The following is a 19,676-nucleotide window of genomic DNA, read 5'->3' on the forward strand; positions in this document are numbered from 1 at the left end:
GAACAGGAAACAAAAACAAGAATCATCCTCACCAGGTAAGATTGAAGAGACATGGTAGATTACAGGGCAGTGTAAAAAACAACATTTTCTTTTTGTTTTTTAACCTGAACAACAGCTGTAGAAAATTAAACCATCTTATGCCAGTTAGAACATACTTGTTTCTATTCAGCCTTTGCTCTGTAAAATTATTTAAAATCCACACAGCAGACACAGACAGTTATGACAACTTGATTCCATTACGGTCATGGACTTTTTTCGCTTGTACCTTTGGTTTGCCGGGTTCTCTGGAATATGCCGTGTAGAGCTCATTAAACACTCCCTTGTTCTTGGCCTGGATGGTCTCCTCTTTGTAGATGTGGTCCATCTCAGACTGCCGACAGCCAAAAACCAGGATCATGGGGCATGATTCAATTCCTACAGGCAGTTAAGTTACTTTGTTATCAATACGCTTTGCATGGACTCGTTCTGAAATCCATTATTACGCAGAAGTGCATATGGCAGCATTTACTGAATTTCACATCTTTCTGTTCTCAGTACTCTAAACATCAGCCATCAAATTCTGTGTGCAGTTTCATATGAAGCAGTGACAACCCACTGCCAAGCCCTTCTTTGAGATGGCAGTAAATGAACCAAAGAATGGGAAAAGAACCAACCTTTGTGTTCAAGATCGTATAGTCTCTGTTGCCAGAAGCTTCTGAATGGGGCAATACCTGTTCCTGGACCTACCAGGATACAAGGTGCTTGGTTGTCACTAGGAAGATGGAATGATGGTGCACTGAAAAAAAGCAAAAGACAAAAAAAAGAAAACCAGAAATGATCAATATCCTAAAAAGTGGCAGCAAAGGTTGTGAAATTCTGTGACATTGTGAAACATTCTCTGCTTTCTTGCTAAGCTTTGTATAAGAAGACATTCTGCTGATATGCCTGAATGCTAAATATGAAGCCAATCCAGTTGGATAACCTAGTACAGGGATTCCCAAAGTGTGGTGCGCGCACCCCCTGTGGTGCGCGAGCTGCCACTAGGGGGTGCGCGAGTGTAATGGCAGCTGAGCACCTTGAAATACATAAATAATTAAATAAATAATTGAAACACTTTTTAATGGAGGATTAACAGTTTAAATATTTAAATTCATTCAGGGAAATCATTTGTAATTTTCAATTAAAAAACATTTTGGGAAAATTTTAAATAAATAAAAAATACCCAAAATGCACTTGGCTTTCTGCTAGCTATGTGCTAGCTTGCTGTGATAGCAACAACAACAATATGCTGAAATGCATAACTGGTTGAAAACGGGCAGTCTGTCCGGTATTAAATCTGGGAGAAATGAAAGAGGACAGGATACATTGGCCACAACTGAGAGCTGTGCAGTCTACCAGGCTGAAGAAATCGAGCAGGAAAAAGAGTGATGATGATGAGACAGGGGAAACTGAAAATGAGGAGCACAGAACACAGAAAACTCACCCGCACACTTCATCGGGAGAAGGGGGTAAAGAACACAATGAGACTCTTACTCGAAAGAGAAAATATGATGTTGAACCTGGGCCTATGTTATTTGGATTCTTTGTGGCGGAGTAGCATATTTGTTACCATTTAATAACTATTAGTTTGTTAAATAGGCCTATTTGTTACATAGTAATAACTGCGGTTCATCACTCATCTATAGTCGGCTCGCTCGGCGACCATTTTGACTTAAAATATTGTTATTGTCATTTTTATATTGTTACTATTATTCTCCCCACCTTTTCTAAAGTGAGAGATTATTAGGCCCATTATTGCACAATCTATTTTGTGTTAACAGGAGCCTATATTATTAAGCTTGATACCTATATGGCTGGGCGGCACGGTGGCACAGTGGTTAGCGTTGCCGCCTCACAACACGGTGCACCCGGGTTTGAGTCCCGCTCTGTGCGGAGTTCGCATGCTCTCCCCGTGTCTGCGTGGGTTCTCTCCGGGTTCTCCGGCTTCCTCCCACCTCCAAAAGCATGCGCGTCAGGTTGATTGGCCGTTCCAAATTGCCCGTAGGAATGAGTGTGTGTGAGCATGTTTGTATGTCTTTGCGTGTGGCTCCGTGGTGCACTGGCGTCGTGCCGGGAAGGTCCCCCACCTCACGCCCTATGCCGCTGCGATCACACTCCATTTAGAATGTGGTTGTATGGTGGAGAGTTGTGGTTAGATAGTGCGGAGACAGTTAGGAATTTAGATAGCGTTAGATATATTCTGGAGCAAGGTATAGATAGTGCGGAGAGAGTCAGTTTAGGAGCGAAACAGGAAATGGAACCTACATTTCTTTGATATGTTTCATCACTATACAATTTGATATATAAATGACATAACATGTTGAAAGAAGGTAATTTTCAAGCGTCTTAGAACGGATTAAGACCATTTACATAATTTGAAATGGGAAAATTGTATTTGGAATTCGAACAAATCGCTATTCGAACAGCCTTCCGGAACAAATTGTGACGGTCAGGACAAACACTATCCAGTCAACTTACACAAATGCAGAAAGGGGCGTGGTCTGGAATGCAGGAGGGCGTGGTTTCGAACACCAGACATGGCGGACACTATCCAGTGAGGGTCTTAAGGCAAGACCCTTAATGCTATACCAGCCTACCTCAAACATGAGTGCACACAATAAAGACTTAGTGATACTGGGGTACAGGGCATTGGTGGCTGACTTCGTGGAGTGGTGCCAACAGAACCAGCTCCAGCTCAACGTCTCCAAGACAAAGGAGATGGTTCTGGATTTCCGGCGGGCACCTCCCTCTCCACAGCCGGTGATCATCAAAGGCAGTGAGGTGGAGGTGGTAGAAAGCTATAAGTACCTGGGACTGCAGCTAGACAGCAGACTGGACTGGTCACTCAACTCCAACTGTGTGTACAAGAAGGGGCAGAGCAGGATGTACTTCCTAAGGAGGCTGGCCTCCTTCAACATCTGTCCTAAGCTCCTTTTCATGTTCTATCAGTCCGTAGTCTCCAGTGTGCTGTCATACGCCATTGTGTGTTGGGGTGGGGGGGCCAGGAAAAGAGATATGGACCATCTGAACAGACTCATCCGCAGAGCGGGCTCAGTGGTCGGGCTGAGCCTGGACTCTGTGGATATGCTTCTGGAGAGCAGGACCATGTCTAAAATTAAGGCCATCATGAACAACACCAGGCACCCCCTACACACCACCTTCTCCCAGCAGAGAAGCACCTTCAGCGGCAGACTGCTGTCACACAGCGCCTCCACAGAGAGGCTGAGGTCCTCCTTCGTGCCCCGTGCCATCAGGGGGTACAATGACTCTCTCAGGAGGAACGGGGGGGAGGTGGCGAGGTCAGCACGGGGTTGAAAATGGATTTAATTTAATTTAATTTAAATTAAATTTTATACTGTTGTATATATATATATATATATATATAAAATTTATTTATTTATTTTTTATACTGTTTTATATTTTAATTCAATTTGATACTGTTTAGATTTCTATTTTATACTGTTTATATTTTAATACTGTAATATTTTTAAATTTTATACTGTTTATATTTTAGTTATAGTTTAGTAAATAAGTCCTGTTAGTGCTGCATGTGCCTGTCTGTTAGTGTAATGTATGTCTTGTGGTATGTCCTGTGATGTCAGTGTTTCCTTTTTCTCCTGGTGTTTATCCAGTATTATTTGTTACGTAATGCCTGAGCAGTGGATATATGCAATTTCCTTCGGGATTAATAAAGTATATCTATCTATCTATCTATCTATCTACTGGCTCGGACGTCGGGTTAACAAGGTCTGCGTCAGATGCTAGGGAACCAGGGCAATCTGATGAGAAATGGGTTACTGGAACAAGACACATATGGACAAGGCCGGAGAATACGGAGTTGTTGGAATGCTACTACACAAGTAATCCCAGAGAGAGGGGATATATGGGGCGGATGTGGGACCAATGGATGCTTCGAAACCCACAATCAAGGCTAACAAAGAAAGAGCTGTTAGCCCAGTTTTCCAACATCTGTAACCGAAAACTGCTGTCACAACTAGAGATCGATGAAATACTACAACAATGCTACAGCAAGGGGGAGCCAGGACGCCAGGTCAGCGGGGGGATATCACCCCCCCTGCCCCCCACAATCCGAGAATGGGTACCAAGCCCCAAGAGACATACACAGCCTCAATACAAGAGCTCCTGACCTGAGAAGGAAGATCGTGACCCAAATGGAAACCTCAAGCCTCCGACAAATACCGAAGCTAAGTTGTCAAGTACCTTCAGAAGATCTGCTAGAAGATGTGACTGATGCAATAAGAACCATCCCCACAGGGAACATAACTGAGACCAACAAGCTGATCCACAGTGCAACATGATGAATAAAGGGGTACCCAGGAAATACAGCAAGCTCTCGAAACTGCCTGAAGCACTCGAAACTGCCAAACAGAGACTAACCACTGAAGAGATACACCAAGGAGATTGAGGCCAGGAGAATAAACAAGACCTTCTCCACTCAACCAGCAAAGGTGTACTCTCAGTGGCAGGGAAATAGCATTCGGCCAGACCCACCAAGAGCTGAGGTGGAGAAATACTGGAAAGGCATATGGGAAAGCGAAGCATCACACACCAGTCCTCAGGTTAGTGGACCTGAGGACTGACCACAGCTGCCTCCCAGAACAAGAACCAGTACCCAGATTGGACGCACCCAGAATGGTTGAGTGAAGGCAGGACAGTCCTAATCACGACCCACAGAAGGAATCTACCCCATCCGACTACCGGCCAATAAGTCTCAGTACAACATGGAAGCTCCTGTCAGGCTAAGATGAGTAGGCACATGGATCAATATATGAGTGGGGCACAGAAAGGAGTTGGTAGTAACACCAGGGGAGCCAAGCACCAGCTACTGGTGGACAGACCAGTACACAGAGACTGTAAGAATAGACACACCAACTTGTGCACCAGAAAGCCTAGATTAACAGAAAGCCTACAATTCAATGCCACACACGTGGATACTGGAATGTCTGGAACTGTATAAGATCAACAGGACACTTCATCAAGAGCCTTCATCAAGAACTCAATAGGGAAGTGGAAGACAACCCTGGAGACTCCAAGCCAATTGCCCAAGCCAATTGCCCAAGCCAATTGCCCAAGTTAACATCAAGTGCGGCTTATACCAAGGGCTGCTGTTCTGCATAGGCCTGAGCCCCCTCAGTCACATCATCACAAAGAGTGGCTATGGATACCGATTCCGAAGTGGGACAACAATCAGCCATCTCCTCTACATGGATGACATCAAGTTGTATGCCAGGAATGAGCGAGAAATTGACTCACTGATCCACACCACCAGGATCTACAGCGACGACATAGGGATGTCATTCGGATTAGACAAATGTGGCCGGATGGTATCAAGAAGAGGCAAGATGATCAGAACTGAAGGGGTCAACCTACCAGGGGGTAGGATAGAAGACATCAAGGACAGCTACAAATACCTTGGAATCCCACAGGCTAATGGCAACCATGAAGAGGCCGCAAGGAAGTCATCCACAGCCAAATACCTCCAGAGAGTAAGGCAAGTCCTGAGAAGTCAGCTGAATGGCAAGAACAAGGTCCGAGCCATCAACATGTATGCACTGCCTGTCATCAGATACCCCGCTGGCAAAAGGAAGAGATAGAAGCCACAGATATCAAGACGAGAAAGCTCCTCACCATGCAAGGAGGGTTTCACCCCAAGTCCAGCATCCTGAGGCTGTACACTAAGCGGAAAGAGGGAGGCCGAGGACTAGTGAGCATCAGGGCCACTGTCCAGGATGAGACATCAAAAATCCAAGAGTACATCAGGAAGATGGCCCCAACAGATGAACTGCTCAGTGAATGCCTTCGACAGCAGAAACCTGAGGAGGAAGAGGAGGAGGAGACAACATGGAGGGACAAGCCCCTACACAGCATGTACCACTGTCAGATAGAGGAAGTGGCTGATATCAAGAATAATTACCAATGGCTGAATAAAGCTGGACTGAGACAGCACAGAGGCACTGGTCATGGCAGCACAAGAACAGGCCCTAAGTACAAGGGCAATAGAGGCCAATATCTACCACAGTACATCTGTCCCAAGGTGCAGGCTATGTAAAGAAGCCCCACAGTCAGTCCAGCATGTAGTAGCAGGGTGTAAGATGCTTGCCAGCTCAGAATACATGGAAAGGCACAACCAAGTAGCTGTGATAGTGTACAGGAGCATCTGTACCCAGTATGGACTAGAAGTACCCAAATCCCAATGGGACATACCACCGAAGGTGGTTGAGAATGACTAGGCTAAGATCCTGTTGGACTTCAGCTTCCAGACCAACAAACAGCTGCTGGCTAACAAACCGGACATAGTGGTGATGGACAAAGAGCAGAAGAGGGCAGTGGTGATAGATGTGGTGATTCTAGCTGATGCCAACATCAGGAAGAAGGAACACGAAAAGATTGAGAAATATCAAGGGTTGAAAGAACAGCTGGAACAGATGTGGAAGGTCAAGGTTAATGTGGTCCCCGTGGTAGTAGGAGCACTTGGGGCAGTGACCCCCAAACTGGAAGAGTGGCTCCAGCAGATTCCTGGAACAACATCTGAAGCCTCAGTCCAGAAGAGCGCAGTCCTAGGAACAGCTAAGATACTGCGCAGAACCCTCAGACTCCCAGGCCTCTGGGAGAGGACCTGAACTTGATGATGACACACAGATACCACCCCGCAAGGGTGAGAGGAACATTTTATATATACAATGTGTGTGTGTGTATATATATATATATATATATATATATATATATATATATATATATATATATATATATATATATATATATATATATATATATATATATATATATACTAAACTATACATGTTTTGCATACTTCTTTATTTTGCTGACAGTTTTAACAGGCGTTCTGCAAAAATGCCGCACACTTCAACTCATGCCACCTGATATTTTACCATCCAGTAGATGTCGTACTACAGCAAATGAAGCCTCATGAAGCTCCGAACCACCGTGAACCTATTGGGATGAAAGGCTTCAATGCTTCATGGGGCTTCATCTGCCCATCACTAGTGGTAAGAAAAAGTTTGGGCATCCCTGATAATTTTCCAGATTTTCCTTTATAAACACTGGTTGTTTGGATCAACAATTTCAGTTTATATATCATATAGCAGACAGACTAATATTTGAGAAGTGAAATGAAGTTTATAGAATTTACAGAAAGTGTGCAATAATTATTTAAACAAAAGTAGGCAGGTGCCTAATTTTGGGCAAAGACGCATCTGAGTTAATTGAGGTGTATCTGCCAACATAAAACTTTTGGATTTCTTCTTCACTTTCTTCAACATTGCGAGAGGAGACCAATCGCTCTAGTGTGACACCTAGTGGCAGGAAAGGTCATTGCAGAATCCTTCAAAGGACTGTCTTCTATCGGTTTTTCCCTTCAGGGGTCGCCACAGCGAATCAGTTCCCTCCATCTAACCCTGTCCTCTGCACCCTCTTCTCTCACACCAACTTCCTTCATGTCCTCTTTCACTACATCCATAAACCTCCTCTTTTGTCTTCCTCTAGGCCTCCTGCCTGGCAGTTCAAAACTCAGCATCCTTCTACCAATATATTCCCTATCTCTCCTCTGGACATGTCCAAACCATCTCAGTCTGGCCTCTCTGACTTAGTCTCCAAAACCTCTAACATGTGCTGTCCCTCTGTCCCTCTCATGTACTCATTCCTGATCCTATTCATACTATTCAACCTCAGCATCTTCATCTCTGCTACCTCCAGCTCTGTCTCCTGTCTTTTCCTCAAGGATAGTGTGACATAGAAATAGTAAATATAGAAGTGCCCCGTGATTTGAAAGTTTCAAGTCATTGAAAGAAAAATATCAGATAATAAGTAATAATGAGATAGAATTTTGTTATAGTACTGATTCATCCAATAGTACAACATTCCTTGGACAAAAATTTAGATATTTACCCTCTGACGAAGCATGGCACCATCTCCCCCTTCTCTATTCTGTTGAGCCACGATGAACACACTCCATGGTGAGTCGGTCCTGTTCCATCTGCAAGGGATGATTACATAGCAAGCACTGTTATTTCTGCTTTCCATTCTTTCAGTGTACAAATTTTAAGTTTGAGTTAAAAACACAATAAGTTATTCAAGAAATAATATACAATTGTACTAACATATCTGCACAAAAAATAATGATCAGATACAGTAAAATGTTGTTGACTACTTCAGAGTCTGAGAGAAAAGAGACTGATTGCAGTGAGAGGAGATATAAAAGCCTTCCAATGGCTGTACTGAATCTAACAATGTGAAAGCAACTGAAACATGATTATCTACGGCATTTTGTATGATGTCTGACTGATGTTTGAACAGCTGCATATATAATCTTCCACAAAGAGCATCTCCCTGATGGACTTACAAATGTTTTTTTCTTGTAATTATACTCATGATCTGATGACCCCACAAAGCAAATGTACTTTCCAAAATAACTGGCAATCAATTTTCTGAGAGCCAACCGAGTGTTTTCCCAGACGCTGAGTCATTTGACTTTAAGATACTGCAGCAAGGTTGATAGTCACAGCCTTTTTTGTTTTTTCGTGACAAACTGTACAGAAGCTAACATTTATACACAGGGTCCAGTTGCTGTTAAACTCAATTCTCATTGAACTTTTGGAAAATTGACTATATGAGATACAAGAAAAATACTTTAGGAATAATTAAAAGCCAATCTGTCTGAAAATACTGCAGCCTCCTGTTTATATCCTTGAAATCTATTGCCTAAATTAAAAGTTACGCAATTCATCTATTGCCTAACTTCAATAGATGAACTCACAAAGTGAGATAGCCTTGAACAAGTAGTCCATCCTTACCTTTGGCACGGTAGGAGACAACAGCAACAGTGAGGTGGATTTCACCTGGGTGAAGCTCTGGAGATGAGCTGATAGAGTAATAGCGAGGCTGCAGCAGGGGCAGCTGGTTGAGGAGCAGAGTGGAGGGTAGCTGAATGGATGGGAACTCTTCCAACACCTCCACCAGTGTTGGATTATTATACCACTTCCACTGCTCGTACTCCTGCAAGCCCTTGGATGCCAAGGGGAAAAACAAAGTGGGAAAATGTTAAGATGGACAAGTATGTTCAGTTTTTGTTTTGAAATGTTTTAAGTTGTGGCGCAACACCTCAGAAACCAAAGTAACCGATAATATGACAAAAATAATTTAGGTAAATTTAATATTTTACAGCAGAGACAGAAGATAATTTTCATGGCAAAGCTCAGATGCGCAGTATTAGAGCATTACTGAAATGCTTTGATATATGTTCATCTTTTGCATTGTACTTGTCAATGAGGGATACTGTCCATTAAAGTCTGATGTGGTCTTCATTTCATCCATGGAACACTGTTTTTTTGCAGAAAGTTTAAACCTTTCACTTTAACAAGCAGGGTTGTGGAAATTGATAAAACTTCCACTATTCTGGATTTGAGAATCTAGTTAAAGCCAGAGAAACCCTGCATTTTGTTCTGAAAATGAGCCTGAGCATTAGCGCATATGAAAATGAAGTCCTCAAGATTCTACTGTACTGTTTGGTTTTTGTGAATTCAGAAGCCTTCCATGTTTTCTTGCTTTGGTGATAGACATTCAGTGTTTGAGTATATGAGTCACTGCTTGGCCTCATCCAGTCTTTTCCACACATTGACAAAAATATAGAGTGAATTGTGAGAGGCACTGCAAGGGGGAATGGCTTTGGGTTAGAACGATCATCAGCTTTAATTTGGAGCCAGCTAACTCCTACTGTACATATTTTCATCAGTGCAAAGTGCATCAAATTGGCTTATAGACACAGAAAACTACGCTCCATATTTTGATATCAAACATGATGAATTCGTTATGCTTTAAACATATGGTGACTTCTTAAGGAACCGTGCTTTCAAAACATGTTCTAATAAAAACTGAAATAACATGTCTTCATAAATTTAGCTTTGTAATTTAAAAAAGAGCACATTTATTTACAGATATACCCTGTACTTACACAACATAAATCCCTCATCTGTCTATACACGACCCAAGAACTCAGCGCAGCAGTGGCTAAAATACTCAAAAAATTACGTTAATCATTATGTCCCAATGAATTTACCTTACTGAGGATCTCTAGTTTCTTTTTCTGTTTGTCATTGGTTGCCAGAGCAGCAAATTGTTGCAGCAGCACAGGACTTGGTGGGGTGGTGATGTCCAGGAAGTACTGGAAGGCCTGGTACATGGTGCATGGAGGGATACGAGTCTCATTTGTCCAGTTACTGATCACACCTGCGTATTAAAGGGGTAACCCCTCATTAATTCATGTTAATACACAGCAAATCGAATAACTATATTTACTAAAGGGACTGGCCCTAAGACTGAAGCCACAGACAATTATCATCCAACTCTCACCTCCATATAGCCTTTTTGGTCACCTTTAAACCTTTGTCTTTTTTTCCAGCCTCCAAACTTTCAAAATTACTGACTAGTGAAGACACCAAAGCATTTATTGGTGAGGAGTTAGAGGTTGTTGAGAACAAATGGTACATATTATATGTTAAAATGGTATAGTATTTATTGTATTAAATAGCCAGAAAAAAAAACTCTACAAGGGAGTACTGTATTCTGACATTTAAATTTAAATGATCATAAACACTTAAATATAAAATGATATATTGGATATTACAAGCTGGCAATAAACAGATAAAAGATGTGATTTGTTGATGTAATATGTTTAAGAACCACAACTGAGAGATTAAGCAAAACGTAGAACGAAGCCAGTTAGCAGCAAAAACAACAAAAAAAGAAAATATTTTCACATTGTGGATGCAGCTCTCCATACCCTCTATGCAGTGGAAAATATCCACCTACCTTACGGACAACATATCACCGTTTTAGCAATCTTATCACATTGCTTATAAAGTAGAGCTTGATTTTTAAAAATGTCATAGACTTAAATTTTGCCGTTATTTGTCATGCCTTTTTAACTTGCTAAATGCCAGCATGGTATCAGAAAACACATATTTAAGCACATTAGGCCACCAGCTTTGGGTGACCAGGCAACCCGTCTTGGGTTTGGGCCTCCCCCATCTCTTGACCCATGTGAACGTCCAATCATGTAGCCAACTCTGGAATCTTTCATAGAGCTCATTTACAGTTTGAAAAGCATGCGTGTAATCTTGTGTATAGTCATAGAGTTTCGGAATATTAGTCTTTTTTGCAGTCATAAACTACAGGCCATAAACATATTGTAATATCAGAAAATAATTTTACAAACAAGCAAATATTGCGCATCCCTTAATGGCAGCAGCATCACCCACCCAGGGCAGTGTTCCTCTCCTCCAGGAACTCCACTTTGACTATCTGATTGACAGGTGGAGCATCTTCCAGTTTATCTATGAGCGCTGTCACCAGGTCCTCGTGGTTGCCAGCGAAGATGCCCAGATGGTCTCCAGGCTGGTAGCTCAGGCTGTTATGGTTGTTCGTGTGGAGCCGCACTAATATGGTGGAACGACTGCAAAAATGATCAGGGAATTTGAATGGACAGAAAATGGTGTAGCATTCCTTTCTGACAGAATGAAGGAATTGGACTACAAAACAGTGCAATCATTATAAATTACTTCACAAGTTTAACAAACGTGTGATTTATTTTGCGTGTTTCATTTGTCAATAAATACTTACTTAGTTTTAGGAGATTGCAGGTTTTGAGATTCCAGCATCTTCGCTCCATAAACCTTCTTTTTGTGAATACTGTACAGAGCTGGCAGACAAAAACTGCATCAGATACACAACGCTGACTTTACTCAGGGACTGGTTAAAAATAATATATTCTTAAACCTTAAAACAACAAGGGTTGGTGAAATTACAAAGCAGTCATGCATAATACATTCTTGAAAGTAAAAGGTGGTATAAAAAAAAGAATGGTATCACATCATCAACGTAAGACTTAATTTACAGCATTAGATTGCTTAAGTTTTGTGGTAGTAAAAATACTATGATCTTACTAAACGATGAGTAAATCAAAAATATAGTGACAACAAGGAAAGTGTATTGTGAGTTCTAGTAAATGAGCTCAAAGAAAAACAAAAATGTCTGCAGAAAAGGGTGGCATCTTGCCACAACTGACAAAAAAACAAAGATGAACATTAAGAATGTGTTCTCAGATGGTATTTTGGAGCTTATAGTATGGAGAACACTGTGACTGTCTAGGTTTAATTATCAAGTCAAATGCATAGCTTACATTAGGTATTAAAAGATTACACATGTAAGACCGTAGTAATAAAGTAGTGAATAGTAATAAAAATTAAGTGTTTGATTCCTTTTTCCTATGACTTTAATGTTGTCACAGTTGTCAGTATTGCACAAAGCCCCACTGTCAGGCAAGTTTAAAATGTTCTTGGTTAATTAAATATAATTTAGTGAACAGAGCCACTGGTAATATAAAACTTTATCGTAGAAAGATCTCAGGAGACCATTGCAGTATCATTTTAGTTTCTCGCCAGCATCAAAACTCTCAGCCACAGACAATATATGGATGAGTGGGCTGTTCTTGATCAATAACATTACCATAATTCTGTAGATATGACTTGTTGTGCTGCTTATTAGTGCTTTTTGTCCCCTTAACACCAATACATCAGTTTATCAAATATGTTCTGCAGGTTTATTATTTACCTTTTGTTAGGGCGGGGGCCTCAGCTGTGTACGTCAAGCGGAACTTGCTCTTTTTCCAGCTGCGATCATTACTGATCAAGGAGTCATTGGCCTTCTCAATATTCACATCGTCGCCAACACAGAACACATCACAGGCAGCCTTGATGGTTTACAATAAAGTCACAGCAAAGGACATGACCATTATTATTAAAAGGCTCCCATTCACACCAACACTATTCAGAGAATGAGAGGTTTCAACAGCTCAAGGTTAGAAATGTTCAAACTTCTTCAAAATTTTACCTTGACTGCTGGGGTTGTTTTGATTTTATTATTTCTGATGTTGTTTCAGACACACCAGAGGACCATATCAATATTAAAAAGAAGCCTTGGAATGTTACCAAAATGTCAGTCATGAACCATGCCCAAGCTCATTCTGCACATTATGTCATAGACAATGAACTCAAAACACAAAGGGTCTTAGCTCATTAAACCAACCTTAAAAACCTTCTTGGCCCATGTCCTGAATGACTCTTCCTGGCCACAGAGCTCATCTCCTTCTCCCATGCGTAGGATGCGCTCCCCCCCGAGCTCTTCAAACAGTGTGTCCACAGCGTGGGCAAAAGCGCAGAAGTGTGGATAGGCCCTTGAGCCAAGGCCAAACACTGAGAACCTAAACAGACACACACATGGGGAGAATGAGACTGAGGTAAGGGTGCTACAGAAGCAAAAATATGTACAGTACATGTCATCTACAAAGCACTACCACAGAATGCATGTAACAATTCTTATTTCTTATTCCCAAACTTGAAAAGCATCTAAATATTATTTATGAATTGAACATTTGTGCTGCCTGGCTTTGGATTGAATTTTAGATAGAATGAATAAGATTACTTCTAGGTGAAAACATCCTTCCTCTGATTCACTTTAAAGCAATACACATATTTATCAGAGTGTGTGTGTGTGTGTGTGTGTGTGTGTGTGTGTGTGTGTGTGTGTGTGTGTGTGTGTGTGTGTGTGTGTATGTGTGTGTGTGTGTGTAGCACATACATTTTGTGTGTAAGCACATACATTTTGGATGACGCTTCCATTCTTCCCCTATCAATAAGCTCAAACAATATCCTTCATTATCCTATGACACAATATTGAAATGTGATTGATGCGATTATTGTCCATATCCACATCTTCACATCTGTCCAGGTGTTTCGGGGCCCACAGATCAATTCTTTGATGAAATTAGTATCTGAGACCTGATGAAAGTACTTCACAAGAATCATACTGTATAATCAGAACTGTCAAAATGGCAACAATTGATTAATTGTTGCAATTTGTTGTGCTCCATCTCTCTCTTTTTTGAGTTTGATGGTGCCATATCAGATGAATGGGGTAGGTGCTTAAAATGCTCAAATCGAGTGGGAGCTGAACATTTGCCTGGTAGTACTCTTTGTCAGTTTTCTCAAGCTAAATCTTCTTGATTTTCTTTGTGGTTCAGCATAGTAAACCCAGTGGTGGGCGGTCAGGACCAGCAAGACCTTCTCTGCTGGTCTAACATAACCAGAGATTATGATGATATTTATGATGAAAGTTATATTATATTTTAATGCCTTTTCCTTAAATAAATGTATTCAAATATATGAATAAATATATAATTATACATTTGGATATAATATGACATATGCCAACAATGGGTAAGTGTCCTATTTTTAGATTAGAGGGGTTTTGTCCAATCAGAATTCATCACGCTTGTGTTGCCAGGTTGAATGAAATCTGCCCAGGGCCTTCAGAATCTAGAATGCAGGTCTCCCTGCACTGTGAGTGAAAGGGAACATATAGTTAATAGACAGATGCGATAGTCAATCAGATCACGAGTTGGCGATGCTAAGGCCTTCTAGCTGGCCTCATGTTCACCTGACATGTACGTGTCCTGTGATTGGATACTCACTCTAGGAAGGCGGCGCTATGCAGATGCTATGCAGACGGACATTTGAAGAGAAACTAGTGAGAAGAGGGTCCGATCCCTGAAGGAGCTAACCTGTTCTAGCTACACTGTTCTAGCTAACCTGAACTAGCTAACGGAGTGTTCTTGAGGAAAGAAAGGAGAATGGATTTTGTGTTTAAATAAGCTGTTTGAAGAGTTTGTTAGGTGACTTTTCATATTTAATGTTCTTGTAATTTAATTTCATGAATATGAAATCAATTATAATGAAATAAAATGAAAAATATACTTAAAATGAAAACAATTCTTGTTCTTCTGCAATGTGTGTAAAGGATGTGGTGCACTTGTGCAGCTGTGTGATTGTAGTGGAAATACACAGAGACTTGTGTCCCTGCTGGAAAATAGCCTGTTTTATACCTGATAGAGGTGATGCAACATCTAGTAGTGTGTTAGTGTATGTCTGTATTTCGTTTCTGTAGCTGTGGTGTCATAATTGATGGTCATTTCAGTTAGTTCTGTTCTGTGACGTAGATGTGTGACGTCTATAAAAGGTGTGGTCGCGGGGTTCTTCTGTGCAAGTGACAATAAAAGGAGTGGGGCTGACGCCAGTTTTTGTCCCATTTGAGAGAATTTATAAACGTCTCAGTCCTGAACACTACATTGGTGGCAGTGGTAGGAGCTGCTCACAGCATTATGGGATGTATTTATGCAAGTTTGACTAAGGATAGCATCACTGAAGGCCTAGGTATGAAACGCACGGCCTGCCACTGAGTAAACCCCTGTAGAGGGTTTGACTTCTTTTTGCCTTCCAGAATATGAAGGCAGTGACCTTACCTTATCTGATGGACACTTCTGAAGTTTCCACTGTTTCAATGGGTTTTAACTCTGCTAAAATGTGATGACACAGGTGTAATGGTATGGTAAGGCATTTTTTGAAGAAACTCCGGGGGATCTACCCCACAAATGGTAATGTTGTCCTTTCCTGTATTGTCCAATGAAATCTGACACAAGGCGTCTCAGCACCAAGTTTGCAATATTTAAATTGAGTAGCCCACATCTTTACTGTGCTTCAATAAGTAACGTTCACCCTCCCCTATCATTGGTAATGTCATAGGTAATAGCTCATGGCACAAAAACCATTGTTTTCCTTTTTTTCCAGACACAGCTGTCTTACAATGAATTTCAATTTCCCAAGACACTCGAGGAAATTTAACAAAAGTTAAAAAGTTGAATTGCATCTGCCCTGAAAAATAACAGTTGTAGAACTCATCTTCTTTTACCTGGGGCAACAAATACATCAAGGCCCATCATATAACCACTGTTTCATCAGAATTTAAAGAGACATTTGTGAATGTCATCTTAATATGTTTATATATTGATGTCTACATATCTTACAACTTGCCAATGACAACATCATCACCGAATGCATTGGATACCATTATATCATATGATGCCAAAAAGAAATTGCACTTATGTTTTCTGGTTATTTTTGTTGTCTTTACCTGACATTGGCAAAAGGCCCAGTGCTCTCAAAATTGACCCTGGCTTCTGGCTCATCACTGGAGGATTTACGAGTGTCAGAGTAGGAAGACACGCTGTTGAAACGGACCTTATAGCTCCTGCACAGGAAGCAAAAGTAGAGTCAAGTCGATAGAAGGAAAAATAAAACTTACAGGCTAACGGACCAAACTCACTTTCTTTCTTCTGGGTTGGATGTTGGATGGCGCATGTCCATTAAGGCAGCTCCAAATTTCTAGAGTAACACAAGATACATTTGGTAAATATGTCAATTCTCCTGTGCTCTGGTAAAACTGGAGTTGCTATAACCCGTTTAGCCACATACCTCTCCATTTTCCGGGGGATCACCATTTCCAAACGTACTGGTCACCACTAAGACCAGCGTCTCATGCTCCAGATGCACAACATCATATTCATCCATTGATGTGACCTGCAGACACCATAAAAAATAATACCACGGAGAAAAAACCCCCCATCAGTCTCCTTTGACCAGGCAAGGTATTTGTTCAGCTTGTCTCCTGGATACACTACACCTTCCATTCATTCATCTTCCAAACCGCTTTATTGCCCGTAGCGGGTCACGGGGAGCTGGAGTCTATCCCAGCTATCTTAGGGCGCGAGGGGGGGGGGGGGGTCCGGGTGCAATGCCAGTGTGCCGCGGAGCCACACATAGATAACCATGCACGCTAACACTCACAGACTATGGGCAATTTGGAACGGCCAATTAAACTGAAGTGCATGTTTATGGAGGTGGGAGGAAGCTGGAGAGAACCCACGTGGACACGGGGAGAACATGCAAACTCCGCACAGAACGGGACTCGAGCCCAGAACTGCCTTGCTGCGCAGTGACAGTGCTGCCCACTGCGCCACCATGCCGCCCTACAGTTGATGACCTACGGGTGTAAATTAAGGCTGAACAAACAGCCACTGGCAGAGGAGGAGATTGTAATAGCCACTCTGTCTTCACCTCTAACAAGATGATAATATGTTGCTGCTGCTGGAGGAGCATCCATGATGCACACCTCTCAAGATAATGGTGTTTGTCTGCCTTGGAACATACTTGCATTTACTTACCCCCACATACACATGCAAATTAAAACAAAACCAAAGGCATGAACAAATGGCTTTTGCCCCAGAACTAGGAAGATTTGCCCCAGGCATTTACATCTTCCCTGAGATCCACCTACTCCCACTCTCAGTGACAAACGAAGCCACACACTTGCATGTATGCATCTTTCTTGTATGACTGATCACACTAGGAAAACCAAAGAGGAAATTAAGACATGACCTGAAGGAAAAGCACACAGTGTATGATTGAGAGCGGCATGTTTAGCATTTCCTCTTTTTTCTAAACAGATTTGCACAGCCAGGGGTGCTTCTGATCCTGTCTTAAACTACTGTGCTGCTCAACGCTTCAGTGGTTAAATCTTGCCTGTGACCTGCGGCACTGGACTGCATGAGAGAAGAGGAAAATGCGACAAGACGCCCCCCCCCCTTACCCTCTCGTAGCCTATACTCTGATAGCATCTGGTTGGTTTTGTCAGCCAGAAAGCAAGACATTAAGATCGAGAGCGACAGAGGGAAAGCGACAGAGTAGGTGGAGAAATGTATTCTTTGAATTCCTCATCTTTCAATTGAATGTCCACACAATGACAAGTGAGCTCTCGCTTAACTTTTGGGGAAGATGATGCAAGGTAGAAGCAAGCATACCTTCACAGCAAATGCGTGCTTGAATATTTCACAGAGAGTTTTGGCATAGTCTTGAGATTTGCCAGTCTCTGTGGCATAAAGTATTGTGGCTTTCACTCTCTTGGCCATTGCCTGGCCCATTAGCTTGGCAGAAAACTTCACAGCCCTGCAGTAGAGAAATGAGGTAGGATGAGACAGACAAATGCAATCATTCAGTCAAACCGTTACACAATTTGAAGTATTTGCCCTTGTTCATGACCAAAGACATGTTGATACATGTGATGAAACATTTGTTTTTTTAGGGCAGTGCTGTTCATTTTTGCAGATAGACATTTTGTCCTAGGTAGCGTATGGCACAAGATTGATTGAATAGCTTGTCTTCTCCTTGAGGCAATTAAATCAATAGCATGCAACATGACTGCATCAGTGCATGTGTATAACTCCCACAATGCTTTGATTACTCCCCGAGGGGTTGATTGGATGAATTTCACTACTGAGTTTGACAACTTCCTTCCCAGGCATCAAGTACATGATTATTTGTTTGACAGACTGTCAAATGCTTACAGTAGCCTATAAGATATTAACCTTGCTATCAAGGGTTGCATATCAGCATCAAGTTTATGACTGTAGGAGGTAAAACATGAAGAAAAGATGTTCTTAATTTGAGAATATCAAGCATGGCTTTTTTTCTAATGTATTCGCATGACTGCAGACTCACTTGGCAAGCTTCTTGAATCCAATGGCTCTTTTCTTTGTTGGTGTCCCATTGACTCCTTTCCATACATATGTATTCCAGGGATCATGCTTTTGCACATGAGAAAATATATTTCAGAATTCGTAATTTGAAGATGAATTTGCAATTCACAATGTGCGATGGTTCTGCTCTTGTTTTTATCATTATTATTCACCGTGTTCGTTAACATAGCTTTGCGATCAGTTGGTAAACATAAGCACAATGGACTTTGTTGGTGATCACCTGGTACTCAAACGATGGTGTGAGGTGGTAGTTGAGCATTTCTTGGTGGAAAACTGGTGTGATGCTTCCTGACATGGGAGGCACAATCCACACCCAGTCGCCAGGGCAACCACCTCGTACCCGGTACTCACTCTCCATATGCTTCATGAATGACTCTGTGGCTGAGTGATGATCTACTATGGTCACTTTGCATGACTGAAATTATTGGACACAATGAACTTATTTATAAACTTTGTCACACTTTTGAAATAAAAATCAACATTTTATTTGAAGAATGCAGTTTTCTAGCTAAAAATTTGACATTTACCAACTGTGTGATTTGAGTTTCAGTCTAAACTGCTTGCACATGCCTTAACATTGGATCTGACTTGTGAATGACAAATAACTTGTAAGCTGCTATAGAGGGAAGCATATTTAAATCATATTTTGCCTAAAATATTGGTGTTTGGAACATACTGAGGAATAAACAAAGGTGTATGTTAGTATTGGAAGCCATGTGGAATATTGACACTTTTCTTTTGTGAACCTTTGTTTCTTCCAAAATGTCAGTTCAATATTTACCTGGAAGCTGTGAAGAACAGCAATGTTGACCTCCACCAGTGCCTGATCTTTCCAAAGTGAGGAAGTCTTTCTTGTATCTAAGGCCATCTTGTTAGCAACGTCCTACATTATGGAGAAATATTTCATACAAAAAGGATGACAACAATATATTGCAATGTACAAACAACAAAATGAGATCTGTGGAAAATAGAGACGAATTGTCTCTCAGGGTTTGCTGAGTCCTTGTTACAGAACTTGATTTTTGACGATGCCTCTTATAGAGAAAATCAAAAGCTGACGTGCCCAGTAGTGTTCTTTGCATGGAACTGGACGATTTAACTCAGATCTTAGGGTAGGGAAACCCTTTCTCTTATTCAT

General features: G+C 41.5%; 1 protein-coding gene across 1 annotated transcript in view; it reads right to left on the minus strand.

The window, feature by feature from the left end:
• nos1 (nitric oxide synthase 1 (neuronal)) overlaps positions 1 to 19,676 on the minus strand; it is a 49,104-nt gene that overhangs the window by 5,685 nt on the left and 23,743 nt on the right. The window contains exons 11-26 of the mRNA XM_068311535.1: positions 19,320 to 19,421; positions 18,759 to 18,953; positions 18,501 to 18,586; positions 17,804 to 17,948; positions 16,419 to 16,523; positions 16,270 to 16,328; positions 16,078 to 16,194; positions 13,138 to 13,312; positions 12,664 to 12,802; positions 11,674 to 11,752; positions 11,313 to 11,506; positions 10,112 to 10,281; positions 8,850 to 9,060; positions 7,945 to 8,032; positions 654 to 775; positions 266 to 414 (exon numbers count right to left, since the gene is read on the minus strand). Coding sequence (XP_068167636.1) covers positions 266 to 414; positions 654 to 775; positions 7,945 to 8,032; positions 8,850 to 9,060; positions 10,112 to 10,281; positions 11,313 to 11,506; positions 11,674 to 11,752; positions 12,664 to 12,802; positions 13,138 to 13,312; positions 16,078 to 16,194; positions 16,270 to 16,328; positions 16,419 to 16,523; positions 17,804 to 17,948; positions 18,501 to 18,586; positions 18,759 to 18,953; positions 19,320 to 19,421 — 2,136 coding nt within the window. The remainder of the gene's footprint in view (positions 1 to 265; positions 415 to 653; positions 776 to 7,944; positions 8,033 to 8,849; positions 9,061 to 10,111; positions 10,282 to 11,312; positions 11,507 to 11,673; positions 11,753 to 12,663; positions 12,803 to 13,137; positions 13,313 to 16,077; positions 16,195 to 16,269; positions 16,329 to 16,418; positions 16,524 to 17,803; positions 17,949 to 18,500; positions 18,587 to 18,758; positions 18,954 to 19,319; positions 19,422 to 19,676) is intronic.

This window comes from Antennarius striatus, chromosome 3, assembly GCF_040054535.1.
Source record: "Antennarius striatus isolate MH-2024 chromosome 3, ASM4005453v1, whole genome shotgun sequence".
Classification (NCBI taxonomy): Eukaryota; Metazoa; Chordata; class Actinopteri; order Lophiiformes; family Antennariidae; genus Antennarius; species Antennarius striatus.